Below are 27515 nucleotides of genomic sequence, written 5' to 3' on the forward strand. Positions count from 1 at the left end.
TCTTGTTTTGTTCATTTCCCAATCCCCCAAGCACAACATGGCACAAAGTGACATCAACTGCTCCTTTCCTCTGCCCTCTCCTGCAGCTTCTGTTCCCTCCTCCCTGGGTGCCCTTGTCCTTACATCCTGATATGTCACCACCCTCAGACTGGATCTGTATCATATGTCTTATATTCATGCTTCATTCAGGGCCCAGCACAGAGAAAGCAGTCAGTAAATGCTGGTGGATGCGGGAAGTTAGTTAGCAAAAGCCCTCCTTCAGGCTCTGCTTCTCTGAAGGGCTTCCACTGGGAGAGAGTCATACAGTGGGTGATGATGCTTATATCAAAGCCTTTCCCCCTCAGCCACCACCGAGTGCTCAGATGTGCACCCAAAGTGCTCTGATCTCTAATTGTTTCCCCTGGAGCAGGGTAGGACTGGGCAGCAATGAGCAGGAGGATGCAGTGACCGTGTGGTGCTGTGTGTGTGTGTGTGTGTGTGTGTGTGTGTGCACGCGCACGCGTGCGCGCGTGCCCGCAAGTCCGCATCTCAGTACACACGGCGACGTCCACCAACAAAGACACCACAGCAGCCAGGGGTAGAAACAACTAGTGTATTGATTTGGGGAGGAGAGAAGGGGTGCAGATGGGAAACGGGAAGGCAAGGGTTCTTTAGTGTTTGCCAAAACCACTGCCACACCCCTCCACCTCCTCTTGCCTTCCTCCTCCACGGTGGGTGCCAGCAGCATCTCCCCCTTTCCAGTGACCTCCCTCTCCCTCCTCCCAGCACCCCACTTGGCTTCAACCTCCAGTGACTGCACAGAGCCCACCCAGGCTCTAAAGCTAGGGAAGGCAGCTCAAACTCACCTTTCTTCTCCCTTCTTCCACCTCCCACCTCATTCCCATCTCTTGTCTAAATAAAATACAGAAAAGCAAGCGCAGCTGGTACCTGGGAGAATGGACTCACCCCGGGGCTGGGGGCAGGGGTGGGGACTGGGGGTGGGGCAGGCAGAGGAACCTCAGCCAGGTGTAGTGGAATCACGGGAGGCCAAGCCCAGGGGCCCAGCTCAAGCCGTCCTCTCTCTTTCTCTCTCTCCCTCTGGGAGGCTGGCCTGGCAGTGAGCCTGCTGTCCAGAGGAGGCTGGCGGAGAAGCCTCCATGCCTGCCTCTCAGGCACCATGTCACGGGGTCCCCGGGGTGGGGGCAGCAGCCAGGGCAGAAAAGCAGAAGCTAGCCTCTATAAAAGCACCCCTTTCCCTTGGCTTCTAGAGGAAGCCCTCTTTGGTTTTAAGGCAGATGTGGAGTTTCCTGGAAGCAGGGAAAAGGAAGGGAGGAGAAATTAGGATTGAGATAGATGCTTTTTTTTTTTTTTTTTTTTTTTTTTTGCTTGTGTTTTCCTTCAGTATAAAACCACTGTAGAAAATAACTTCTCTTAGAAAAAAAAAAAAATACAGAAGAAAAAAACCAAAGGGTTATTTTTCTTTGGCTTTGAGCCCCCTCCCATGAGGTGCAGGGCAGGGGGTGGGCATGAAGTGAGGAGGAAGCAGGAAGCCTCCACCCCCACCCCTGCCTGGCAGGTCCCAGATTACATGATGCTGCAGTTCTGGGGGCTCTACGAGAGAAGACAGAGGAGAGGGGTGTGAGCAGCAGGGCCTGGACCCGGACCCTCCCTCCCCTGGCTCCTACAAGGGAGGTAGCATCTCCCCCATCTCTCACACTCCAGCCCTGACCCTGCCCTCCAGTCTGGGGCTCAGACGAGAGGGGCAGGATGCAGGGGTGGGCTGTCTAGGACTCAGGCTCTGGGGAGGAGGCTCCCACTCCCCCGGGCTGCGGAAGAGAAGGCAGGCTCTCCCCCCTGCAAGGCCACCTCGTCCTACCCCTTGATGACTAGTGACCCGCCTGCAGGGTTTGGAGACAAAGCAAAGACAACTCACCTGGGTTCGGGGGCTGGAGTTGCCCAGGAGGTAGGAGCGGGTGACCAGATTGTCCCCGAAGCTGCCACCCCCACTGCCCCCCACACTGCGGTAGCTGCGAGTGACTGTGACACTGGAGGCAGAAGAGCCAGAGGAGATGGGTCCGCCCACCTGGGCTCCTGAGCCACTGGCAGATGCCTTGTCGGCAGGCTGCCCGCAGGTCCCGCACAGCACGGTGCGCGAGCGCAGGTTGTACTCAGCGGGGTCCCCCGAGCTGGTGCAGTGGGAGCCCTGGGAAGGGAGACAAGGCTCAGGCGGGACGGCGAGTCTGGGACTGACCACTCAGGCCCAACCAGGGTCCAGGCTCCTGCAGGCTCCCAGCCACCAGGCAGGAAGGTGGGGTTCTGTGCCCAAGGAGCCAGCGGGCAACAGGGCTTTGGGAGGCCAGGGGCCAGGAGGAGGGGAGGGAAGACATAAAAGGGGAGAAGGCTCAGGAAGACTTGGGGACAGAGAACCAGAGAGGGGACTCTGACTCTGTTCTAGCTACTCTGAGCTTAAGAGGAAAAGAAGAGAGAAAGGGAGCAAGCTCGTAGGGCAGCAGGCATGCACTATTAATTGGAGGAGGGGCAGGAATGAGAGAGAACATTCTTGCAGGAAAAATGAGGGAAATGAGAGGATATGCATGCAACAGGAATGGGGGAGAGAGGCAGGGCGGGCATGCCCCACGTCTGTCCTCCCTTCCCTTTCCCAGGAGACAAATCCAGACTCTTGTCCACTGTTCCTACAGGAATATTCCATGGCATCAGAAAGTTCCCACTCCCTTCCTTACCAGAGTAGGGCACCCAGACACCTGGGTTCCCTGTTCAAGGTATAGGGAGGAGAGAGAAGAAAGGCCAGGCCAGCGAGTGAAGTTCCAAAACATTCTTTAATGAAAAGATTTTTGGCACGGGGAGGCTGGGGAGAGGCTGCCCCCAGGCCTGGCTGGGTGGCCCCAGTGCAGGCTGGGCCTCAGCGGCGGCTACCACTCACGTGGTGGTGATGGAGCAGGTCATCTCCATCCTCATCCTCGTCGTCCTCAACCACAGTCACTGAGCGCACCAGCTTGCGCATGGCCACCTCCTGGCAAGGACATGGGACCAGGCCCAAGGGTCAGGGCCAGGGAAGGGTTGTGCAGCATGTCTACCCCAGTGAACACCTGTAACTTTCTTGTGGCCTGCCCTTTGTCCGGCCTGCTTCTTACTCTGTCCTCTGTGGTGACGGAGCTAAGGAACTCATTTCCACTCCAGAGGGACACTGTCAAGCTCTCCGGGTAGGAGTATGGCTCTGCCTTTAACAATCCTCACAGTCTAACTTCTACCCCTTGTGCTGTTGAGGAAGCATCTTTTGGTTTGCCTACTGGGTGGGGAAGTCTGGGGCCTGCAACAGAGAGCTCTAGAAAGGGGCCCTGAATTGACTAACTTGGGTTGGGGGAAGCTGGCTCCGATGTTGGCCACCAGCGGGAACCTCATCCAGCAAGCAGCCAGGCCCAGGCCTACTTACTTCCCCAGTGGAGTTGATGAGAGCAGTGCGCAGGCTGTTCCCGCAGCCCCAGGTGTTCTGTGCCTTCCACACCAGGTCAGTAGGGGGGCTATGGGTGGCCCCAGCTCCTGCAGCCCAGATCTGGAGAGGAGAAAAGGACACTTACCCCAGTGCTCCCATCGCTACCCAAGGCCTCCCCAGAGTCCCAAGTGCCCTGCCACTCACCGTTACCACCTGCCCAGCCTTTAGGGTGAACTTTGGTGGGAAGCGGTAAGTCAGCAAGGGATCATCTCCATTCTGGCGCTTGATCTGCCAATTGCCCATGGACTGGTCCTGCCAGGAAGATAGGGAAGAGGAAGGTGGGGGAGGCTCAACCAGGCTTTTGGGTCTATCTTGCTCAAGGGCCCAGCCCTCTGCCCGCCTGCAATTGAGGCCTCTCCTTCCATCTACACCCACCCCTGTCACTGTCCTTCCCCCTGGGGATAATAGCCATGATCTGTGGACACATACACAGAGCCAGGCACACGGATATCTTATCTTTCATCTTCCTGACAACTCAAAGACTTAGGGATCATTATTCGTCCCCATTTTACAGATAAGGAAACTGATGCTCTGAGAGGTTAAATAACCTGCTCAAGGTCTCACAGCCAAAGAGTCCAGGAGCCAGGCCTGGAACTAGAGTGTGGAGGAGATATACAGGCTCACCCTGCTCCACCCTCTGAGGGGAGGGATGTTCCTCTCTCCACATGCCATCCCTCTGTCTTGCCACTCTCTCCCTGATGCAGCTGTATCCCCTTAGACCCTGACCAGGAGCCTACCTCATTGGACTTGTTACGCAGCCGGACAAACTTGCCCTCCTCGTCCACCTCCTCCACGGCCACACGCCCACTAGTGCGTGCGTGCTGTGAGAAGCTGCTGCGGCTCTCGGACTCCAGCTTGCGCTTTTTGGTGACGCTGCCCCCACCCTGTGTCTGGGATGAGTGGGAGGAAGCACGGCCGCGGCTACGCTGCGAGGTGGGGCTGGGGGACAGGCGTAGCCTGGGAAGAGGGAGACCAAGTGGGGGTCTAGTCAAGGCCACTCACCGGCCAGAGGACACCGCCAGCACCTCCCTGACATCTCCCCAGCCCACCTCTCCTCCTCGCCCTCCAGGAGCTTGCGGTAGGCATGGATCTCCATGTCCAGGGCCAGCTTGATGTCCAGAAGCTCCTGGTACTCATCCAGCTGCTGCTGCATCCTTGCCCGCATCTCGGCCATCTCCCGCTCCTTTTCCGCTAGCAGCCGCCGGCTGGTGTCCCGCTCACGGGCCAGCGAGTCCTCCAGGTCTCGAAGCTTCGCCTCCTTGGCTGCCAGCTGCAAGGGGGTGGGAGGGTTTGGTGAGCTCCCAAGGGCCCTAAGTATGGGGAAGGAGGGACGTGGGTCGGCCTAGGAGACACCTGGCTACCCTCTCCAGGATCTGCAATCAGAGGCTTCCCTAGAGCCCTCATCAGAGCCCATCACAAGCTCTAAACATAGTCTTGGCTGGAAACTGGGAAGTCCTTCCCCTTGTCTAACTGAAACCTCTCGTTCTGAGGCTAGACCCTTTTTCTCCTGTTACAAATGGCACAGCCAGCTAGAACAATACTGATGCTTTTAACACCTCACATTGCAGATCTTATGGTAACTCTGAGTTGGGGAGATTAAGAACAGCCTCCATTTTCGAAAGTGAAAACCAAAGCCCTGAGAAGTGAAGGTGAGGTAAGAGTGTACAGAAACAGCACACAGGCCATCTGACTCCACATCCTGCGGCCCTTCTCTGTGGTCCAGGGGACACATTTCATCCCTCTCCTCCTCAGGAACCCCCCGCCCCAACCCCAGGCTTCCGGCCTGCATCCTGCCCAGACTCCAGGCCCCTGGAGGGAGGGGTGAGGTGGGGTATCACCTGCTTCTGGAGCTGGCTGAGCTGAGCGGAGAGGCTGTCAATGCGGATGCGAGACTGCTGCAGCTCCTCGTGGGCGGCCCCCACCAGGTTGCTGTTCCTCTCAGCAGACTGCCTGGCATTGTCCAGCTGGAGGGAAGGACACAAAGTTATGACTGTGGTGACTGGGAGCGGTGGAGGCACAGGCCTGAGTTGGGCATCACTGCTATAGCCTCAGGTCCTGAGCCACCCTGAGCTCCCTGCCACTATCTGCCTGATCCCAAGGAATAGCCCAGCGTGGGCAAGGGTAGGGCTGCCGAGGGCAGAGGTAGTGAGGGAACCAGCGGAGAGCAAGCACCTTGGCGGAATAAGTCTTCTCCAGCTCCTTCTTGTACTGCTCCACCTGGTCCTCATGCTGGGCCCGCAGTTCCTGCAGGGCGTCTGCCAGCCGGCTCTCAAACTCACGCTGCTTCCCATTGTCAATCTCCACCAGCCGTGTCTCATGACGGCGCTTGGTCTCACGCAGCTCCTGGAAGGGTTGGAACAAGGACACATAAACCAAAATCAGAATTAGTTCCTGGGAGGCCAAGACCCAGGGGCGGGGCTCCCTGCCCAGCCCTACTCCACGAGCCACTACCAGCCCTACTTTAACCTGGGAGCTGAATGCTGGCTACCCCCAACTCCCTGTCTACTAGGGCAAGGGACACAGGAAGGCGAGCTCTGCATGCAGCTGGTCCCCCCTAGCCCAGCCCAAGTCTGTCATCACCCAGTCCCAGCTCTCTGGCCTGCAAAGCATAGTCCCCACCTCACTGTAGATATTCTTCTGGAAGTCCAGTTCCTCCTTCATGGTCTGCAGCCTGTTCTCAGCATCCACCCGCCGTAGCATCTCATCCTGAAGTTGCTTCTTGGCCTCACCCAGGGCTGCCTCAAGCTGTGAGGAAGCAGGCAGAGGTGAGGAAAAGGGGTCACAGAACACAATGACTGAAAGGAAGCTGAGAGGTGGGTTGCTGCCCGTGCACCCCTTTATACATGTGGAAACAGGTCCAGGGAAGGAGAGCCTTGGATGCCTGCAGAGGTCAGGACATCTCACTCACTCTCAGCAGGTACTGTGCTAAGAAAGAAAAGATGTATCTAATACAAAAAAGTAGCCGGGCATGGTGGCACATGCCGTAGTCCCAGCTACTCAGGAGGTTGAGGTACAAAAATCACTTGAACCCAGGAGGTGGAGGTTGCAGTGAGCCGAGATCGCACTACTGCACTCAAGCCAGGGCAACTCAGCGAGACACTGTCTCAAAAAAAAAAAAGAAAAGATATATGCCCCCCAACCACAGGACTCCCTTCTCTGGCACAACACAGCAAATGCTATAAAGGAGGTATGTGCAAAGTACTGAGGGGACATGAGAGAAGAAACCAAAGTAAGCCTGGGGTAGTTGTGGGGGGCTCTGGGAAGGCCTCCAAGAGGCTAAGACCCAAGGGACAGGCTAGCAGGGCCTACAGAGAGTTACTGTCATGACTTCAAGGGCAGAAACAAGCATGTACAGACACAGAGGTATGAAGGCATGCATGTTCTGGGGTCTTTGGAAAGATCAGTCCTGCTGAAGCCTGAAGTATGGGGTGAGAAGGGATGGGAGAGGTGGCTGGGTCAGTAGGCAGGGGCTGGCTCATGAAGAGATGCCCTTATCTGCCATGAAAAGAACCTGAGGATGTTTGAGCAGGGGAGCACCATGCTTAGATTTTCTTTTCTTCTTTTTTTATTTGTTTATTTTTATTTTTTATTTTTTTTTAATTTATTTTATTTATTTATTTATTTTTTTTTTTTTTGAGACGGAGTCTCGCTGTGTCTCCCAGGCTGGAGTGCAGTGGCGTGATCTCGGCTCACTGCAAGCTCCGCCTCCCGGGTTCACGCCATTCTCCCGCCTCAGCCTCCCAAGTAGCTGAGACTACAGGCGCCCGCCACCACGCCCGGCTAGTTTTTTGTATTTTTAGTAGAGACGGGGTTTCACCATGTTAGCCAGGATGGTCTCGATCTCCTGACCTCGTGATCCACCCGCCTCGGCCTCCCAAAGTGCTGGGATTACAGGCTTGAGCCACCGCGCCCAGCCTTTTATTTATTTTTTTTGAGACGGAGTCTTGCTTTGTCACCCAGGCTGGAGTGCAATGGTGCGATCTCGGCTCACTGCAAGCTCCGCCTCCCAGGTTCACGCCATTCTCCTGCCTCAGCCTCCCGACTAGCTGGGACTACGGGCACCTGCCACCAGGCCTGGCTAATTTTTTGTATTTTTAGTAGAGACGGGGTTTCACCGTGTTAGCCAGGATGGTCTCGATCTCCTGACCTTGGGATCTGCTGGCCTCTCAAAGTGTTGGGATTACAGGCGTGAGCCACCGCACCTGGCCTCTTTTTTTTTTTTTGAGACGGAGTCTCACTCTGTCGCCAGGCAAGACATGCAGTGGCGCAATCTCGGCTCATTGCAACCTCCACGTCCCAGGTTCAAGTGATTCTCCTGCCTCAGCTTCCCAAGTAGCTGGGACTACAGGCACGCGCCATCACACCCAGCTGATTTTTGTATTTTTAGTAGAGACGGGGTTTCACCATGCTGGCCAGGATGGTCTCGATCTCTTGACCTCGTGATCCGCCCAGCCGTATGCTTAGATTTTCATTTAAGAAAGCACAGGCTGGGCTAAGTGTGGTGGCTCATGCCTATAATCCCAGCACATTGGGAGACTGAGGCAGGAAGAACTCTCATGGCCAGGAGTTCAAGACCAGCCTCAACAACATAGAGAAAACACGTTTTGCCGGGCGTGGTGGCTCACACCTGTAATCCCAGCACTTTGGGAGGCTGAGGCGGGCAGAACACCTGAGGTCAGGAGTTCAAGACCAGCCTGGCCAACATGGTGAAACCCCATCTCTACTAAAAATACAAAAAGCAGCTGGGCGTGGTGGTGGGCACCTCTAATCCCAGCTACTCAGGAGGCTGAGGCAGGAGAATGGCTTGAACCCGGGAGACGGAGGTTACAGTGAGCCGAGATTGTGCCATTGCACTCCAGCCTGGGTGACAGAGTAAGACTCCGTCTCGAAAGAAAAGACAGAGAGAGAGAGAACATGTCTCTATTTACAAAGAAAACAGGGCGGCCGGGCGCGGTGGCTCAAGCCTGTAATCCCAGCACTTTGGGAAGCTGAGACGGGCGGATCACGAGGTCAGGAGATCAAGACCATCCTGGCTAACACGGTGAAACCCCATCTCTACTAAAAAATACAAAAAAACACCGGGCGAGGTGGTGGGCACCTGTAGTCCCAGCTGCTCGGGAGGCTGAGGCAGGAGAATGGCGTGAACCCGGGAGGCGGAGCTTGCAGTGAGCCAAGATCGCACCACTGCACTCCAGCCTGGGCGACAGAGCAAGACTCTGCCTCAAAAAAAAAAAAAGAAAGAAAGAAAAAGAAAAACAGGGCAAGGAAGCACAGGCTGATCAGTGCATCCAGGAAGGGCTGGGGGAGGGGTACAACTGGGAGGCAGCAGACCAGACCCAGGAGGAAGGTGGCCCAGCCTTGGTTTGGTGGCTTCTCCGGGTCTTTCCCTGGTACACTGTGATGTTAGGGCCTGGGAAGGGAAAGAACCCAGGATGGAAATTTGGCCACTGACTCTCATCCTGGCCCCGCTATGAACAGATGAGACTGTGAAATAAACTGCTTTTTTGATTCCTAGCTTTTATTTATTATTTATTATTTATTTTTATTTTTTTAATTTTTTGAGATGGAGTCTCGCTCTGTCACCTAGGCTGGAGTGCAGTGACCCGATCTCGGCTCATTGCAACCTCCACCTCCCGGGTTCAAGCGATTCTCCTGCCTCAGCCTCCCAAGTAGCTGGGATTACAGGTGGGATTACTGGTCTCCAACTCCTGACCTCAAATGACCCACCCGCCTCGGCCTCCCAAAGCGCTAGGATCATAGGCATGAGCCACCACGCTTGGCCCAATTCCTAGCTTTTAACACGATAAACTGGAGAAGAGTGTTTTGAAAGTAAAGGCCACTATATATACACAAAGCATTATTAACACATGTCCCATATGTAATTAGCCATCCACTTCTTTTTTTTTTTTTTGAGACGGAGTCTCGCTCTGTCGCCCAGGCTGGAGTACAGTGGCGCGATCTCAGCTCACTGCAAGCTCCACCTCCCAGGTTCATGCCATTCTCCTGCCTCAGCCTCCCAAGTAGCTGGGACTACAGGCGCCTGCCACCACGTCCGGCTAATTTTTTGTATTTTTAGTAGAGATGGGTTTCACCGTGTTAGCCAGGATGGTCTCGATCTCCTGACCTCGTGATCTGTCCGCCTCAGCCTCCCAAAGTGCTGGGATTACAGGTGTGAGCCACCACGCCTGGCCTCCTGGATTATTTTAAATTCACTGTGGTAGATCCCATGGGCAGTCAAATTAGGATAAGATGTGGCCTCAGTGGCTGAAATGACTCTAGGACAGGTGAATGGCTCTGAAATCAGGTGGCAGGTCAGACCAGGCACCACATGGGGGAGGGCCTAGGTAGAAGAGTGAGTGTACATGTGTTAGGTAGGGCCATGGGCAGGCCCTGCAGGGTGGCCTCACCTTGGCCACCTGGCCCCGCAGATCATGCAGCTCGCCCTCCAGCGTGCGCTTCTCACTGAGAGCAGTGCTCAGTGCGGCCTCCTTGGAATTGAGCAGAGCCTCCAAGTCCTTCAGCCGAGCCTGAGCAGCCATCAGGTCACCCTCCTTCTTGGTATTGCTAAAGAAGAGAGGGGAGAGTGGATTTAAGAGAAGGAATCTGCGTGCCTAGACAGTGCCAGGCTCCCAAGAGGTCAACCATGGGGGCTGGCGCTGCTGTCCCTGCAACTACCAGGAGAGGGCATCCTTGCATTAGGTTGGTTTGCATCTGCTTGCCTCTGGGGCTGGGCTCCCACCTCCCCAAGGTCTCTGAAAACCCCCTTCCTGCTTCTCCACCCTTCCCATGAGTCAGGGCTCAGGAACGTGCCTGGGGCCAAGGGCAGAGCTCTACCCCGTGATATGAATGCTTTTCCCTCTCTCTCCTCCCATTCTTTCCCAAAGAGACAGGGGTACCTTTGTCTCCTGCCCCTTCCCACACAGGGCCTTAGCCTTCTCCCTGGACTCCACCCACTTCCCTTTGGCCAAGCTTCCCTCCCTCAGAGGAGCCTGACAACTAAGCTCATGGCCCACTTGTCCCTAGCACTTCTCGGTCTGAGCCCCAAAGGTACTGGTCACCTCTCCTAGTCCCTTTTACACATGTGGGACTGTGGGGAAGGAAAGTCTGGTTAGAGTTCAGAGGGACCTCAGACAAGGACAACCAGGCACAATATTGACCCTTTCCTTTCTCAGGACCCAGTCTGGGTGCCCTGATCTGCACTGAACAGAGGGGTCCCTGCCTCCGTCCCTCCTGCCTCATCCATGCCCTGGGAGAAGGCTGAGCCCTATCCATCTACCACAGCCTCAGCATCTGCCTCCAGGTGTGGATCCCAGGCCTCCAGGTCTATCTGGGCCCCAGCTTTAAGCCTCCCTGCTCCTCAAAGTGGGTAAAGCTTTAGCTATAACCAGTCAAACGGAGCTGTCTCTGCCACCTCCTTCACCTTTTCTGGGCCCCTGATTATTTTTGCTAGTGGACTGGAGAAATAGAAAGGTCTTATTTTCTTAAAAACCTCCAGAGAACCCAGGAACTTTCTAGATGTTACAATCCCTTCACAAATATAGGGTGAGAGAAAGCAGCAGACCCAGGGAGTGGAGGGAAAGATCCAAAGGACCTGGTTCCAGCTGCCATCTGTAACTCATCAGTGCTTAAGCATAAGCCCACCACAGCAGATGGAAAAAAGGAAAACCAAGCGTGGGCAGAAGGAAAAATCTATCCTGGAAAGGAGAAAAGCAGCCCTGCCAACATTTTTCTCCTACCACAAAAGCCCTAAACTCCAAGAGGCCCAGCAATTCACTCTGAAGAGGGATAGGGAAGGCTAGATGTACAGAAGCTCTGGAGGACGAGACCCAGGCGGTGTTCTGCCATCGGCTTAGGAGAGTCCAAAAAAGGAGTCACCCCCACCTCCCCCACCAGGCAGAGAGGAGGATAGAGTGACACTCAGAGGGGCAGGGGAAGGACGTGAAAAGTCAGAGGGAGCTCCCCCAGCCTGCACACTTGCTCAGCCCAGGCCTCTGGCCACACCTCAGAACAAGTTGTTTAATGCAAGTGTCTGTCTCCTGCAAAAAAGAGCCCCTTCCAGAACCGGAGAATGTATTCCCTCCTCTGTCTCAGTCAGAAAAGCTAAAAATAAAGTCAAAACCCAGCTCAGGTTTTGGCTGCCATCCGGCCCAGCCCCTGGCTGGGAGCACAGCCCCAACTTTCCATGACTTCAGAACTTTTCCGAAGCTGAAGCAGCTGCAGGGGGAGGAGGGAGAATGAAGAAAAACCGCTGGGTAAAGCGACTGGGGCAGACTTAGATTCCGAGCTCCTTGGGCTGACTCCCAGGCTGGCTGGGGCTTCCCAGAAGAGGCCTCCCTACCCTGAAGGCTAACGGCTGCAGATGGCTGTACTGGGAGGCTCTCAGAATTTAGAGAACTAGAAGGAGCTTAGAGTTGGTTCAGCTCAACCCTCTCCCTTTTATAGATGAGGAAACTGAGGCACAGAGGAGGAAGGTGAATGGCCCAGTGTCAATTACTGCAAGCCAGCAGCAGCATTCCAGTCAATTCTAGCTGCTGATCCAAGGTTCTTCCTTCTCCACCTCACTGCTTTCCTAAGCCACAAGTTCCAGAGAGAACGGAGAAGCCAGGAGAAGGAAGAGGGCAGACACTATGGCACAAAGTGTTCCCCCGACCAGCCAGCCTGAGCTGAAAGCTGTAAGGCAATGGGATGATTTCCGATGTCTCAAGGGCACCTCTTCCCTAGTCCTGTCTCCCCAGCCTCCTTAGGTACCAGGAGGAATTCCAGGAGTTCCCCCTGGTAACAGCCTTTCCTTGCCAGTGCCTGGCAGATACCAACTGAGGAAAACAGAGATGCATGGTCCTGTGCCCTGCGAGCTTATGGGCTGATGAGGACAGAAGTTTTTTCTTCAGGCTAACCTCTTCACCTTCTGCTGCTTGCAAAAGTAGTGGTGACAGTGATAATAATAACATAACAGCAAACACTTACATAGAGCCTATTAGGTACCAAGCACTGCTCTAAATATTATAATGTTAATTCATGTCATTTTCACAGCTACCCTATGCGATAGGTGCTATTCCTATGCAATTGAGGAAATAGGCACAGAAAGCTACGTCCAGGGTCCCGCAGCAAGAAGACAGGGGAGCTGGAAATCCATGCTATACCACTTTGGCACAAGCCACAGTATATGGTCTCCAAAGAAAGTAAGGGGGCTGACTGGGCGTGGTAGCTCACACCTGTAATCCCAGCACTTTGGGAGGCTGAGGCAGGTGGATCACTTGAGACCAGGAGTTCGAGACCAGCCTGCCAACATGGTGAAACCCTGACTCTATTAAAAATACAAAAACTAGTTGGGCATGGTGGTGCACGTCCGTAGTCCCAGCTACTTGGGAGGCTGAGACATGAGAATTGCTTGAGCCTGGGAGGCAGAGGTTGTAGTGAGTCGAGATTGTGCCACTGTACTCCAGCCTGGGCAACAGAGTGAGACTCTATCTCAACAACAACAACAACAACAACAAAAGTAGCTGGGTATGGTGGTGGGCACCTGTAGTCCCAGCTGCTCAGGAGGCTGAGGTAGGAGGATCACTTGAACTCGGGAGGCAGAGGTTGCAGTGACCAAGACTGTGCCACTGCACCACGGCATGGGTGACAGAGTGAGACTCCGTCTCAAAAAAAATACAGTAAAAAGAAAGTAAGGGGGGTATATATCTTTCCCTCGTGGAGGTTTTGACTATCACTGCAAAGAGAGGAGATTAAGGGACCAAGACACACCCTGCAGATGAGAGAAACCACGAGCAGAGAGGGAAGCGAGGAAGAACCTTTGTGGTTTTCTTAGTCAGGCACGGGGAGCTCCCATCTGCAGGGAAGAAGCCACTATCACCCATGGGCTCATGACTCAGACCTCAGGAGCTCTGTGGCCAGGGAGCCACACGCACACCCCAAGAAATGACTAGGGATACAGTAGAGCCCAGCGTCTCTCCTCCCTCCTCCCTGCCCCTGCCCCCAAGCGCCATTTCCTTCCTAGGAGGGGCCCTCAGACCTAGCAGGGACCAAAGTAGACCCTGGCCAGGCATTCAGCCCCAGGGTGGTGGTGCAGCCCAGTCCACTGGGGGCTGGCATCAGGAAAGCTGGGCACATGCTGAGTGCCGTCCCCATGCTGGGTTGGCAGGGAGGACAGGGTGGGGCAGGCCAGAGGAGATGGGAAGGGTGGGAACCTGGGCCCCTCAGGTGATTCATGCTCAGGCACACAATACCCAGGCAGGGGTCGGGAAATCCTCTAGTGCTCACAGGGGAGACCCTGGCTTCGCGCGCGTCCTGCCCCAGGCCGGGTGCTGTGCCAACAGAGCGCCAGTCCTTTCCCTTGCATCCTCCAGGTTCCCCAAGCACAGGAGTGGCTGCATCCCAGCGGCCTCGTGAGGCGAGAAGGGCTGGGCATCCTGTTTCTAACTCTTCCCATCACTGGCAAATCTGATCTCAGAAAGAGGGAAGAGAGGGGGTAGGGAGGGGAACAGAGAGGAAAGAATAAGGTAGAAATGAGAACTGACACTTGCAAGTGTGACCCAAAGCAGTGGTCTGCAGGGTTGTGCCTGGTGGGACAAGGAAGCCTGGCTCCCGGGCTGCAGCAGGCCTGGGCCCTTGGGGCTGTTTGGGGAAGAAAGGCACCAGCACAGCAAAGGGGCTGGGTGGGCACCAGGCCAGGCACTGACCCACCCTCTGAGTCACCCTGCTCAGCCCAACTCTGATGCCAGATATGGAAGCCAGGGCCGGCCACAGGCCTGTTTGGGCCCGGTTGCTGGGGGCAACATGCTAGGCCCGAGGGAGAGGCCTCCGTTTCCTCTTCCAGTCTGGGGGAGAAGCAAGAGGGGCAGACACTGTGGCTAAAAATAACAAGTGGGAGGGGAAGACAAAGGGGAGGTGGAGGAGCTGGCCCAGCCCTGCAGGGACTCCTTAGACCCAGTCCCCGGCACCCCTGCTCACCAGCCCTCAGAGTTCCCCATCGCCAGGCAGCACACAGGAAGGGAGCAGAAGAGCAGAGGGTCTCCCAGCCCCTGGGCATTTCCTATCTCCCAGGAACGTCGCCCCCTGTGGCCAGGTGGGTACAGGGAGTCCACCTGGTGGCAAATGCTCTCCTGTATCCTCCTGGGCATCTAATTTTTTAAATTTTAATTTAAACATTTTTCATTTATTATTATTATTATTATTACTACTATTATTATTATTTTGAGATGGAGTCTCATTTTGTCACCCAGGCTGGAGTGCAGTGGTGCAATCTAGGCTCACTGCAACCTCCGCCTCCCAGGTTCAAGTGATTCTCCTGCTTCTCAGCCTCCCGAGTAGCTGGATTACAGGCCTGCACCACCATGCCGGGCTAATTTTTCTATTTTTAGTAGAGACAGAGTTTCACCATGTTGGCCAGGCTGGTCTCAAACTCCTGACCTCAGGTGATCCACCCGCCTCTACCTCCCAAAATGCTGGGATTACAGGCATGAGCCACCACACCCGGCCTCTATTTTATTATTTTTTCTTTTTCTTTTTTTTTTTCTTTTTGAGTCTAGCTCTGTCGCCCAGGCTGGAGTGCAGTGGTGCGATCTCGGCTCACTGCAAGCTCCGCCTCCCAGGTTCAAGCGATTCTCCTACCTCAGCCTCCTGAGTAGCTGGGACTATAGGTACCCGCCACCATGCCTGGCTAATTTTTGCATTTTTAGTAGAGACGGGGTTTCACTGTGTTTGCCAGGATGGTCTCAATCTCCTGACCTCGTGATCCACCCGCCTCGGCTTCCCAAAGTGCTGGGATTACAGGTGTGAGCCACCACGTCCGGCCATTATTATTTTTGAGACAGAATCTCGCTCTGTTGCCCAGGCTGGAGTGTAGTGGCATGATCTCGGCTCACTGAAACCTCCACCTCCTGGGTTCAAGCAATTCTTGTGCCTCAGCCTCCAGAGTAGCTGGGATTACAGGTGCCTGCCACCACATCCAGCTAATTTTTGGCATTTTTAGTAGAGATAGGGTTTCACCACGTTGGCCAGGCTGGTCTTGAACTCCTGGCCTCACATGATCCTCCTGCCTCAGCCTCCCAAAGTCCTGGGATTACAGGTGTGAGCCACTGCACCCAGCCCCTCCTGGATACCTAGACCTCTGCCCAGGCTGACTTCCTGCCATGTGACGAGGCGTCTTCTGCTGACACCCCAAGTCAGTCTGCACGCTCCTACCACCCCTCCTCCTTTGGTTCCAGCAACTCCTCCTACTGCAATATATCCTCCTTCCCTCTGTCCCTCCCTCTCATTCACCCAAAACCTCCCTACCCCTTATCCTACTTGAGCTTGTCTCAGCTCTGCCCTGCTGATTTCAGCCAGTGTTGGGTCGTGGGGCTTTTTCTGTGTGTCCCCCAAATACCCTGAGACTAGACGGTTCACAGGCTCAAGGCTTCTAGAGGAACCTTCTCCTGAACCAACTCCTATGCTTTTACAGGGGGAAACTAAGGCCTGGAGACGGGTAGGCTCAGGCACTAAAACCTGCCCCCAGGTCACCTGAGGACATTCACAGCAGATTGGTGCAAAACATAGAAAATGGCACGATACACACAGACACTGCAGAGAGTAACACACAGAGATCCAGTAAGACAGTCTGGGAAGCGTGTCTGCCTCTGACTCACGTGCTGGGAGATACCCCAGTCAGAGAGTGACACGGAGGTCTAGTGAAACTGCCACTCCCACCCACACTCAAATATACACATACCCACACCTTTGGGTCATGAGGTTTGATAGCTCCCACCCACCCCCACAAAGTAACCACTGCTTGGTTTCCTGGCTAGTCTGTGGGTCTGCGACCACTCGGGTAAGGGCAGGATATGGAGACTTCCCCTCCCTGGCATTCGAGGTGCTATCCCTCTCTGGAAAGGAGACCTTAAAGAGAGGAACTGAGGCTGGGCGCGGTGGCTCATGCCTGTAATCCCAGCACTTTGGGAAGCCAAGGTGGGTGGATCACGAGGTCAGGAGTTTGAGACCATCCTGGCCAAGATGGTGAAATCCCGTCTCTACTAAAAATAAAAAAATTAGCCAGGCATGGTGGCGGGTACCTATAGTCCCAGCTATTCGGGAGGCTGAGGCAGGAGAATTGCTTGAACCCAGGAGGCGGAGGTTGCAGTGAACTGAAATCACGCCATTGCATTCCCGCCTGGGCAACAGAGTGAGACTCCATCTCAAAAAATTAAAAAAAATAATAAATAAATTAGCTGGGCATGGTGGCACATGCCTGTAATCTCAGCTACTCAGGAGACTGAGGCAGGAGAATATCTTGAACCCGGGAGGCGGAGGTTGCAGTGAGCAAGATTGTGCCACTGCACTCCAGCCTGGGCAACAGAGCGAGACTCTGTCTCAAAAAAAAAAAGAGAGAGAGAGAGGGGAACTGAGGGGGTCAGCTGTTCCAGAGACTTAGAAGCCCTTTGAGCCTTCCCCAAACCCCAACCTGTGAAGTTCTGCATATCGTACACCTCAAAAGCCCATAGGTGCCCCAGGATGGAACACCCCGACCTCCTCACGCAGGCGCGTGCACCCACAGCAGGCATGGCTCTGCTTCCACACGCTTCCCTTGGGCGTGCGTGACACCTGCCAAACAGTCAAATATGCCAGGGTCTGAGGTCTCTCAGATCCCCTTCCAGAGCCACCAGGCTCCCAGCTGTCCTCCCCTAAGACAAAGCCAGGTCTTAATTCCAGGCAGAGGGAGGGGCTGAAGTAGGGAGAACTGGTGCTGAGAGAGGGATAGGAGGCCTGTTGACATGTTCAGACGCAACTCCAGTAGAAGCGCTGGGCCTGGCAGGGGGCCAGGCCTGAGTCACAGCTGCTGGGCGTATCAACATGGCATTGTACAGAGGCAGGAGAAGCCTGAGGCCAGAGGCCAGGGCACTGGGGTCCCCGGACAATGGGCGACTGGCTTCCTCACCAGCCGCCCCCTGCAAGGTCTCCTGCCAAGTGCCACTTTTCTTCTTCCTGGCCTCTCTCTCCAGAAGTCATTCCTGTGTTGTCACAAAAATGCAGGGGTGGGGCTTGGGGATAGAGCAAAAGAAGTCGTGGCTGGAGGAGGGAGGGATGGCCTAAGAAGATAGTAGAATGTCCTGAAGCGGGAGGGAGGGAGGCCAGTGACCAAAAGGAGGGACATTTAGGGGATTCTCTTCACAAGAAGCCAATTCAGCAGCCCCTTAACTCTCCATCTGGTGGCACATAGTTATTAAACCTGAGGACACTGGGAGAGAGTGGAAGCCACACCCCAAGGTCAGGAGAAGAACTGGGGGAGGACCTAGGCAGTCTGGTCTCACTGCATTCCAGCTCTAGCCTCAGAAGACACAGCTGTCTCCTAGCCGGCCGAAGGTGGCAGTGTTAGAGCTTTGGGAAGAAAGGGGAACCTTGGTGACCCCAAATAGCCTCCTCTCAACTGCCCAGAACCTAGACCCCTTGAAATGAAGTCTAGCTCCCCTGAGCCAGCCCTAAAAGGACTCATGTGTCCTATCTCCCTTCCATTTGTCCCCGTCAAATTCAGACCACGGTCCTTCTTGCTGCAACTTGAATGTAGTTCTCAAGAAAAGGCCACGCCTCAGCCTCTGCTTCCCTGACTAGACAAGCTTAGGGTCTCCTGTCCACTCTCCACTCTGCCCTCTACCGTGACTCAGCGCCCCTGCCGGGCCTGGGATCTCAGCCAGAATTATTCCTGGCTTCGGCAGGCGGGATTCCGGCTTCCTCTCTCACAACTTGGGGGAGGCAAGGGTGAGGGGAGGACTCCCCTTCCCAAACTATCCCCTTCCGTAAGGGATTGGTAGGGGCCAAGACCTCCTCCCAGCCCAGCCACAGGTTGGGGGAGCCAGTATGGGTGCCGGAAGGGTGGAAGGGGGGCAGCCCAAGGTCACTGTGCCCCTCCCTCGGGTTCCAGGCACTGTTCTCTAATCCTGGCCAGCTCTAAGGTAACAGTCCTGCCTCTCCTAGGCCTTCGCCCTAGCCCCCAACGCGGGTCAACGGGAGCCATTCCTGTGCCGAGTCTCCCTTTCCTACTCTATGACACAGCCCTTTCTACCGTCTAGAAGGGAGAGGCATTGAAAACGAGTTGTCCTTTCCTAGTAGCAATGAAAACAAAGCATTTGCCAAGAGGGTAATATCACAATTTAACCATTTCTAATAAACTTTCATGAGGAAATAGAGAAATGTGGTAGTATTTTTAATTCCACAGCTTGTGGGAAACATTTCCATTGAGAACAGCGTTAGCTATTAACTATATTCACATTATTTATATTTGATTTTACTATTAATAACTTGGCATTTTAGAGGACTGTTTTCCCACTTTGTGGGTCACTGTACTACTTTGGAACCTAAAAGGTCTCTGGAGAGTTTCTGCTCCAATCCCTTTCTTTTACAGCTAAGGAAAGCCAGAGAGGGGAGGTGATTTGCTCAAGGTCACACAGCAATTTAGTGAAAGGGCCACTCCCAGAACTAAGGGCACTGAGGGCTAGGGTGTCTACTATATCACAATGCCTGTCATTTTGTTGGTGGATCACCTTGTCCCTTATTTATTTATTTATTATTAGTATTACTTTTTTGAGATGGAGTCTTGCTCTGTCACCCTGGCTGGAGTGCAGTGGCGCGTTCTCCTGGGTTCAAGCAATTTCTGGCTAATTTTTGTATTTTTAGTAGAGGCAGGGTTTCACCATGTTGTCCAGGCTGGTCTCAAACTCCTGACCTGAAGTGATCTGTCCCCCTCAGCCTCTCAAAGTGCTGGGATTACAGGCGTGAGCCACTGCGCCTGGCTTGCCTTGCCCCTTATTGAGGGATAAGAGACCCTGCAATCTTCCAGAGATCTCCTATAATATTAGAGCTCGGCCTGTCAGTACACTGGGCCCCCAAGGAGGTGAGAATGGAATGAACCCTGCCCCCGTGTCTGGGCCTCTGAAGACTTGGTCTTGGCTGCTGCAGCTGCTAGGGGCAGCGAGGGGCTGGGGAGGAGGGAAGCGAGCGGGAGGGGAGCAGAAAGCACAGTTGGTAGGTGAAGGGATCTCCTACCAGTTGTCGGCCCAGCTGTCCTGGGCTTCAGCGCAGACACTAAGCTACTAAATCACTGGGGGGTGGACCTGGGAGTGGGGGCAATGGGCACATCCATGCAAGAGTAAGTCTCAGACTCCTGGAGGCCAGGGGAAGTGCCAAGCAAGGGCGCTAATAGTGGGAAGGCAATAGGGGGTCCTAGTGAGGAATTATTCTCTTTTTTGTTTCTCTTGGGCTCTTTAAGTACTTCTCACCCCCAGGTTTAGCTGCACCCTTCTTCTTTCTCTTTGAATCAGAATGTGGATTTGGGCTGGGGTGCAGTGGCTCTCACCTGTAATTCCAGCACTTTGGGAGGTCAAGGTGGGTGGATTGCTTAAGCACAGGAGTTCAAGACCAGCCTGGGTAACATGATGAAACCCGGTCTCTACTAAAAATAGAAAAATTAGCCGAGCATGTGGCACGTGCCTATAGTCCCAGCTACTTGGGGGGCTGAGGTGGGAGGATCACTTGAGCCCGGGAGGTGGAGATTGCAGTAAGCCAAGATCATGCCACTGCACTCCAGGCTGGGCCAGAGAGCGAGACTGTCTCAAAAAAAAAAAAAAAAAAAAAAAAAAAAAATTTGGTAGTGGAGGGTTGGAGAGGTAACACCAGGAGGTACCCTCAGATAAAGCCCAGGGCCCATGCATCCTCAAAGGTCTCCAATCCCATTAACTTAATGGGCCTGCCAAAAGGCACAGCTTCCTTTCAATCCAGGTGGACAATTCCCATGACAAGTCTCGAGATACTCTCAAGACAAGAATCACGAGCCTCCCAGGGCTCTGACGGTCTCACGATTGGGGGCTAGCAGGGGTCCTGGGTCTTTCCAGGTATAGGCTGGAGCAAAGGCTATTGATCATATGCTAACAGGCCCTGCAGGAGAGCAGTTTTTTTTTTTTCTTCTTTTTCAGAGACAGGGTCTTTCTCTGTCTCCCAGGCTGGAGTGCAGTAGTGCAGTCATAGCTCACAATAGCCTCAAACTCCTGGCTTCAGGTGATCCTCCTGCTAGCTGGAACTACAGGTGTTGACCGGCTAATTTTTTGTACAGAAGGGGGTCTTGCTATGTTGCCCAGGCTGGTCTCAAACTCCTGGCCTCAAGTGATCCTCCTGCCTTAGCCTCCTAAAGCACTGGGATTGCAGGCATGAGCCACCAAGTATGGTCATAGAGCATTAAGGTGTCACTGGCCCCAGAGCAGAATTTCCAGGCTGCAGAAGTGAGCCTCAGCTACCTGACTTCACCTTACCTCACCCTCTAGATCCTCCCTCCAACCTGTCCCCCAAGCTAGAGAAGTGAGGCTTAATGGTAAGAGCACACCCAACTGGCAGTCACAAGGTCTGTGCTCAAGTGCTGACCTATCACCCCTTTACTGTGTGACATGGGAAAAGCCTCTGTGCCTCTGTGGCCTTTGCTGTTCTTGTCTTCATCAGAGGCTACATGAACTGGAGCCTGCATCTCCCTGCGTGTCCACACTGGGGCTGCAACAGTGGGCAATCCAGGAAGTTGTCGAGCACCAGGGCCTCACTGGGGTGGAAGTAGTGCTTCTGCTTTGTGGACCTGGGATCTCCCCACTTCTGACTCAGCCTTCCTCCATCAGTTTCACATGGGAAGGCACAGACCCTGGCACTATCCTGCAGCCCAATCCATGGCTCTGAACTCAACTCTGGATTCTAATTACTTGTGCATGTTGCCTGTCTAGAGAGAGCTATGGTTCCAGACACCACCAGAGGGTCTAAGGAAGGAGCCAGGCAAGGGACTCCAGGATGCAATGGGGAGGGGGGCAGAAGATGTAGACATTCAGACCACCATTCCTCTCTTTAAGACAACTGCTGTCTCCACCCTGTCTCCTGCTGTCTTCTGTAAAGCCACCAGGGTGGGAGGGAGGGGGGCAGCATCTGAGTCATCCACCCAGTTGTCTTGCCTGGGGCGGGGCCCAGCTGCAAGCCTGGACTCTAGATGGGCTTCCCTGGTGCTTACAACCTTCCCATTCTGCCTGCACTTGGGTATCCAAATCCCTTGGGCTACAGACTAGAAAGAGACAGAGAAGGGGCAGGGGGGACCAGGTATGGTAGCTCATGCCTACAAATCCCAGCACTTTGGGAGGCCAAGGCCAAGGTAGGTGGATTGCTTGAGCCCAGGAGTTCGAGACCAGCTTGGGCAACACGGTGAAACGCCATCTGTACAAAATATATAAAAAATTAGTGGCCAGGTGCGGTGGCTTACGCCTGTAATCCCAGCACTTTGGAAGGCCAAGGCGGACAGATCAAAAGGTCAGGAGTTCGAGACCAGCCTGGCCAGCATGGTGAAACCTCGTCTCTACTAAAAATACAAAAAATTAGCCGGGCGTGGTAGCAGGCGCCTGTAGTCCCAGCTACTCGGGAGGCCGAGGCAGGAGAATCACTTGAACTTGGGAGGCAGAGGTTGCAGTGAGCCGAGATCATACCACTGCACTCCAGCCTGGGCAACAGAGTGAGATTCCATCTCAAAAAATAATAATAATTAGCTGGGGGCTGGGTGCGGTGGCTCACGTCTGTAATTCCAGCACTTTGGGAGGCCGAGGCAGGTGGATCATGAGGTCAAGAGATGGAGACCATCCTGGACGACATGGTGAAACCCCGTCTCTACTAAAAATACCAAAATTAACTGGACATGGTGGCATGTGCCTGTAGTCCCAGCTAATTGGGAGGCTGACGCAGGAGAATCGCTTGAACCCAGGAGGTGGAGGTTGCAATGAGCCGAGATCGCACCACTGCACTCAAGCCTGGCGACAGAACAAGATTCTGTCTCAGAAAAAAAAAAAAAAAAAAAAAAAATTAGCTGGGCATGGTGGCACACACCTGTAATCCCAGCTACTCAGGAAGTTGAGGTGGGAGAATCACCAGAACCTGGGAGGTTGACGTTGCATGAGCTGTGATCACGCCACTGCACTCCAGCCTGGGCAACAGAACGAGACCCTGTCTCAAAAAAAGGAGAGAGAGAGTACTGGGAAAAGGGGTTTCTTCTTGGAGCCTATAATCCAGCCAAACAGAAGGTCCCCCAAACTCCTGAGTGTGGTTGAGGTACCCAGGCTAAGTCAAAAATTGCTACAGGATCTTACAAACAATTCTCCATCCCAACTCCAAATCTGGCCCTGAACTCTGAGCTCTAATTAAACATTAAACCAGACAACACCTTTTCTCTAGGCTTTGGTGGGAGGGGTTGGGAAAATGCCTTTTTTCCTCCCCCAAATTCTTTACCCACTTCTCTACCTCACCCTGAGCACAGCAGACCCAACAGGGAGTGACCAATCCTGGCTCCTCCTACTGTGGGCATAGAAGAAGACAGACACTCCAGTCTGAGTCCCCTTTGTCTTCACCCCACTTTCTATCAGCTTGGGATCCAGGTGTGCAAATCCACCTCTCTTTTCCGGAAGCCCAGCCTTCCCAGCCAGGATCAGTGGGGGAGAACAGAGGCAGGTGGCTAAATATAACAAGTACACACAACACCCCCGCCCTGCCCCATGTGCGCACATACCCGCCTGGTGTCCCAGGCCTGGACAGCTGCACTAGGAGGCAGAGGAGACAAGCTGGCGTGGTTGGATGAGCAAGACTATCGAATCCATTCAACCTGTTTCCTGATCAAAGTTTTAACCAGAAAACTGCTAAAACTGCTAAAAATGTCCTTCACAGGGATTTGGTAGTTGAGTGGAATGGTTAAGAATGCATCGAATTCTCTGGGTCTCCCCTTCCTTGCTTCCTATCTGTCTTGCTAACTAAATTGTTCGTATCACTAGTAGAAAAACGACAGGCCTGGCGTCAAGCCCGGTGGCTCATGCCTGTAATCCCAGTGCTTTGGGAGGCCGAGGCAGGAGGATTGCTTGAGGCCAAAACTTCAGAACCAGCAGAGCAACATAGCAAGTTTCCATCTTTACAAACAAAAAGGAAAAAAAAAAAAATTAGCCAAGCGTGGTGGTGCCTGCCCTTAGTCTCAGCTATTTGGGAAGCTGAGACGGGAGGATCACTTGAGCCCAGTAGGAGTTCCAGGCTGCAACAAGTTATGATTGCACCATTGCGCTCTAGCCTGAGCAACAGGGCAAGGCCCTGTCTCTGAAAAATACAATAAAAATAAAGAAAAGGACAGGTGTGGTCTCCTTCAGCAGAAATAAAGTTTGAGGTTGGGCCCAGTGGCTCACGCCCTGTAATCCCAGCACTTTGGGAGGCCAAGGCAGGAGGATTGCTTGAACCCAGGAGTTCAAGAGCAGCGTGGGCAACTTGGCAAAACCCCATCTCTATAAAATAATACAAAAACATTAGCTGTGAGTTGTGGTGCTTGCCTGTGCTCCCAGCTACTCAGGAGGCTGAGGCAGGAGGATGGCTTGAGCCAGGGAGGTGGAGTCTGCAGTGAGCCATGACCTTGCCACTGCACTCCAGCCTGGGTAACAGAGTGAAACCCTATCTCAAGAAAAAAAGAAGCCAGGCGCAGTGGCTCACACTTTTAGCCCCAACACTTTGGGAGGCGGAGGTAGGCAGATGACTTGAGGTTAGGAGTTCGAGACCACCCTGGCCAACCTGGTGAAACACCGTCTCTACTAAAAATACAAAATTTAGCTGGGTGTGGTGGCAGGCACCTGTTGTCCCAGCTACTTGGGAGGCTGAGGCAGAAGCATGGCTTGAACCCAGGAGGCAGAGGTTGCAGTGAGCCGAGATCACACTACTGTACTCCAGCCTGGACAACAAAGCGAGACTCCGTCTCAAAAAAACAAAATAAAGGTTGATGGCCAGGCATGGTGGCTCACGCCTGTAATCCCAGCACTCTGGGAGGCTGAGGTGGGTGGATCATTTGAAGGCAGGAGTTTGAGACCAGTCTAGTCAACATGGTGAAACCCTGTCTCTACTAAAAATACAAAAAAAAAAAAAAAAAAAAAAATTAGCAGGGTGTGGTGGCTCACGCCTGTAATCCCAGCTACTCGGGAGGCTGAGGCAGGAGAATCTCTTGAGCCTGGGAGGTGGTGGTTGCGGTGAGCCAAGATCGCACCACTTCATTCCAGTCTGGGTAACAGAGTGAGACCCTGTCTCAAAAAAAAAAAAAAAAGAAAGAAAAAAAAAGGTTGAGCCTGTTTTCCTACACACAACTTCCACTGACTCTTCAGAAAGAAGGGCGATGGGCCCGGCGTGGTGGCTCGCGCCTGTAATCCTAGGACTTTGGGAGGCCAAGGTAGGTGGATCACCTGAGGTTGGGAGTTCAAGACTAGCATGACCAACATGAAGAAACCCCTTCTCTACTAAAAATACAAAATTAGCCCGGCATGGTGGCACATGCCTGTAATCTCAGCTACTTGGGAGGCTGAGGCAGGAGAATCGCTTGAACCTGGGAGGCAGAGGTTGCGGTGAGCCGAGATTGTGCCATTGCACTCTAGCCTGGGCAACAAAAGCGAAACTCCATTTTCAAACAAAAAAAAAGGGCGATGGATCTGCCACACCCACCACACCTAGCAAAGGGTTTTGGGAAGAGCAGAAGTTTGGAGTAGTTGATAAAAGGGAGAGAAGAAGTCAAAGCCAACAGCCCTTTATGGCTCTCCAAGCCCTGTTAGTGCTCTTAGCCTGGGTCTGCATAGAGAAAGGGAAGGCAGGAAGAAGGGAACCAAATTTTCGGGGGACTGGAAGAGGAAGGCCTATACTTCCAAGCTCCCAAGGCTTTTTTAGGAAAGAAGAAGGTGGAGTTGAGCAGGGTGGGGTAGGGTGGGGCAGGGGTGGGTAAAGTAGGAGTGGCCTGAAGCTTCCAACGGCTGGATTTCAAAAATGTCACTGTATTCCAGCACTTTAATAAGACAAAGATCAAAACGTCAGCAGCTAAGAGGATGGGCCTGAGCAAAGACTGCCTGGCCTGGCTGGGAAAATGAAAGTGGCTCACTCCAAGGAGGGAAGGACAGTGCCCCCAACCCTCGAAGACACTAGGCAGTGGGCCAAGGGAGGAGTGCGGCCAGACCTGGGCATAACACAACTTCCTGAGCTGGGAGCCTCTGCCCTCTGCCTCCCTCCCTCCCTTGCATTCCTGGGCCAAGCAGGCCAAGGGCTGTGGGAGCTGCGGGGGAGCCAATCTCCCGATCTCCCATCTCCGGGAGCTCTTTTGGTGGGCCTGTCAGAGCCCAAGGAAGGTCCCAGACACGCAGAGTGGCAGAGTGAGGGACAGCTTCCCAACCCTTAGAACCCCGGACAAGGTCATGCCGAGGGGGCCACCGCCAAGCCCTCGGGAGGGAAAAGGGGGATTGCCCTGCCTTCCTCACCTCTCTCCAACACGCTGGACAGATGCCAGCTTGGGAGTCACGTCTTAGTGGGCATCATGTGTTCAGAGCCAGCTTGGGCAAAGCTGGCACCAGTGCCAAGCCCGCCAACAAAGTTCTAACAGGGCCCTTTCTGCTACTCATATGTGTCCTGGGTGCCCAGAGTTCTTCGAGCTGGCAGGGCTAGTTCTGTTTTGCTTAAGCCCCTCCCGCAGGCTCCAAATAGCTGGCAAATCCCAATCTGACCGAATTCGGGCAGGCCCCAGCCCTAACTTGTCCCTGATACCCCCACCATTCCTTATATCCCCCCACCCTCTCCCAGAGACCACCTCTTCCCTCTCTGTCCTGTCTTGACAATTCCCCTTGACACTGCCAGTCACTCGCTGGGGGCAGTTCCGGGAAGGGAGGAGACTATGGCAAAGTTATCGGCCTCCAGGCCCTCTCACTCCCTTCCTGCAGTCGGCCAGGGGCGCCGGCCAGCCGCCCTCTCCACTCCCCGCCAGGCACGCAGCCACCTGGGCGAACTCACCGCGCTTTCAGCTCCTTAAACTCCTCACGCACTTTGCTCAGCTCCAGCTGCAGGCGGGCACGCTCCTTGGCCACTGAGTCGAGGGTCTTGCGGGCATCCCCGAGCTCGGCCTCGTAGGCGGCCTTGATGCCGGACACCTCGCGGCTGACCACCTCTTCAGACTCGGTGATGCGAAGGCGCAGCCCTGCGTTCTCCGTTTCCAGCGAGCGAACACGGTCGATGTAGACCGCCAAGCGATCATTGAGCTCCTGCAGGTCCTCCTTCTCCTGCAGCCGGGTGATGCGGGTGGGCGACAGCGGAGTGGAACTGGCCTGCGCCCCGCTGCGGGTGGCGCGCCGCTGGGACGGGGTCTCCATGGCCGGCAGGTTGGCAGCGCTGCCCGCGGGGCAGGGGTCCCGGAAAGGGCTCGGGGCTCGGGCAGAAGGACGGAGACTGCTCGGAGTCGGAGTGCGCCGGCCGGCTGGCTCTCGGCTTGCTACTGGCAGGCGTGGGGATCTGGGCCGGGCGCTGTTGGACCTCGGGATCTGGGTTGGCTAGTGTAGGTGCTGCGCTCCCGCGAACACTGAGTCACCGACGCCGGGGCAAAGGCTCTAATAGGTCCTCGTCTGAAGGGAGGAGTGGCCACTGCTCTTAAAGGGGCAGTCCCAGATCCATGGGGGTGGGGGCAGGAGTGGTGAGGAGGGGGAAAGACCGTTGGGGTGTGGCGGAGTCGAGCCCCACCCTCTCCAGCGCACCCCTAACTGCGTGAGGCTTAAGCTTCCCCTCTCTTGGCTGCTCAGTACTGCCGGCTCCAAGCTTGCCCCCATTGCCTCAGACCTTCTGGGCTAGAGGGCACAGCCAAGGAGGGAGCGTGGGTGGGCAAAAGGGTGGGGGAGAAAGAGAGGGAAGTGGGTGCAAAGCAAGGGAGAGGGTCAGGCAGGCAGGGCTGGGAGCCAGGAAAGTGGGGGGAGGGCTAAGGCTGGTGCCCATCAGTGTGACTCACCCTTCTTCCACCACTGGCTCCCCCTGTCCTCCCAGTAGTAATAGTGAGTCACCCCAACCCCCCCTCCACACGTGGGCAGCCCATTCAGAGCTGCATCTCAGTGTGCCAGGAGTGGGGTGGAGAAGGAATGCCTGGGTTCCCTGGGGGGAACAAAGTTCTGGAACCTGAGTTCCTTTATGCCCCCAATTTGGGGCCAGGGATCAAGGAGTTTGGGGGTCCCTTTTT

At 54.5% G+C, this 27515-nt stretch overlaps 1 protein-coding gene across 4 annotated transcripts; it reads right to left on the reverse strand.

Moving 5' to 3' along the window:
* Positions 1-578: 578 nt before the first annotated feature.
* LOC105498034 (lamin A/C) lies at positions 579-27092 on the reverse strand. Of its 4 annotated transcripts, none has more exons than XM_071083703.1 (13): positions 26309-27092; positions 9898-10054; positions 6110-6235; positions 5663-5833; positions 5329-5454; positions 4540-4760; positions 4228-4447; positions 3635-3742; positions 3431-3550; positions 2921-3010; positions 1913-2182; positions 1568-1590; positions 579-891 (listed from the first exon to the last, which is right to left on the reverse strand). In XM_071083703.1, the coding sequence occupies exons 1-13, from the start codon at positions 26662-26664 to the stop codon at positions 822-824; spliced, it is 2058 nt and encodes a 685-aa protein (XP_070939804.1). In that variant the 5' UTR covers positions 26665-27092; the 3' UTR covers positions 579-821. The 4 variants fall into 4 exon arrangements, with proteins under 4 accessions (XP_070939804.1, XP_070939805.1, XP_024653791.1 ...); XM_071083704.1 differs by lacking the exon at positions 26309-27092 and adding an exon at positions 14444-14498; XM_024798023.2 differs by having other exon boundaries at positions 579-1590; positions 26309-26886.
* Between the last annotated feature and the right edge of the window lie 423 nt (positions 27093-27515).

This window comes from Macaca nemestrina, chromosome 1 (genome assembly GCF_043159975.1).
Source record: "Macaca nemestrina isolate mMacNem1 chromosome 1, mMacNem.hap1, whole genome shotgun sequence".
Lineage (NCBI taxonomy): Eukaryota > Metazoa > Chordata > Mammalia > Primates > Cercopithecidae > Macaca > Macaca nemestrina.

What these genes read in the sequence shown, in the direction of transcription:
- LOC105498034 (XM_071083703.1), bottom strand. Translation starts at nt 26,664, where the DNA reads ATGGAGACCCCGTCCCAGCGGCGCGCCACCCGCAGCGGGGCGCAGGCC. An exon ending in TCAGCCAGCTCCAGAAGCAG is followed by an intron (nt 4,761 to 5,328) that starts GTGATACCCCAC and finishes ACCCCCTTGCAG; the next exon opens with CTGGCAGCCAAGGAGGCGAA. An exon ending in CTGGAGGGCGAGGAGGAGAG is followed by an intron (nt 4,448 to 4,539) that starts GTGGGCTGGGGA and finishes CCCTCTTCCCAG; the next exon opens with GCTACGCCTGTCCCCCAGCC.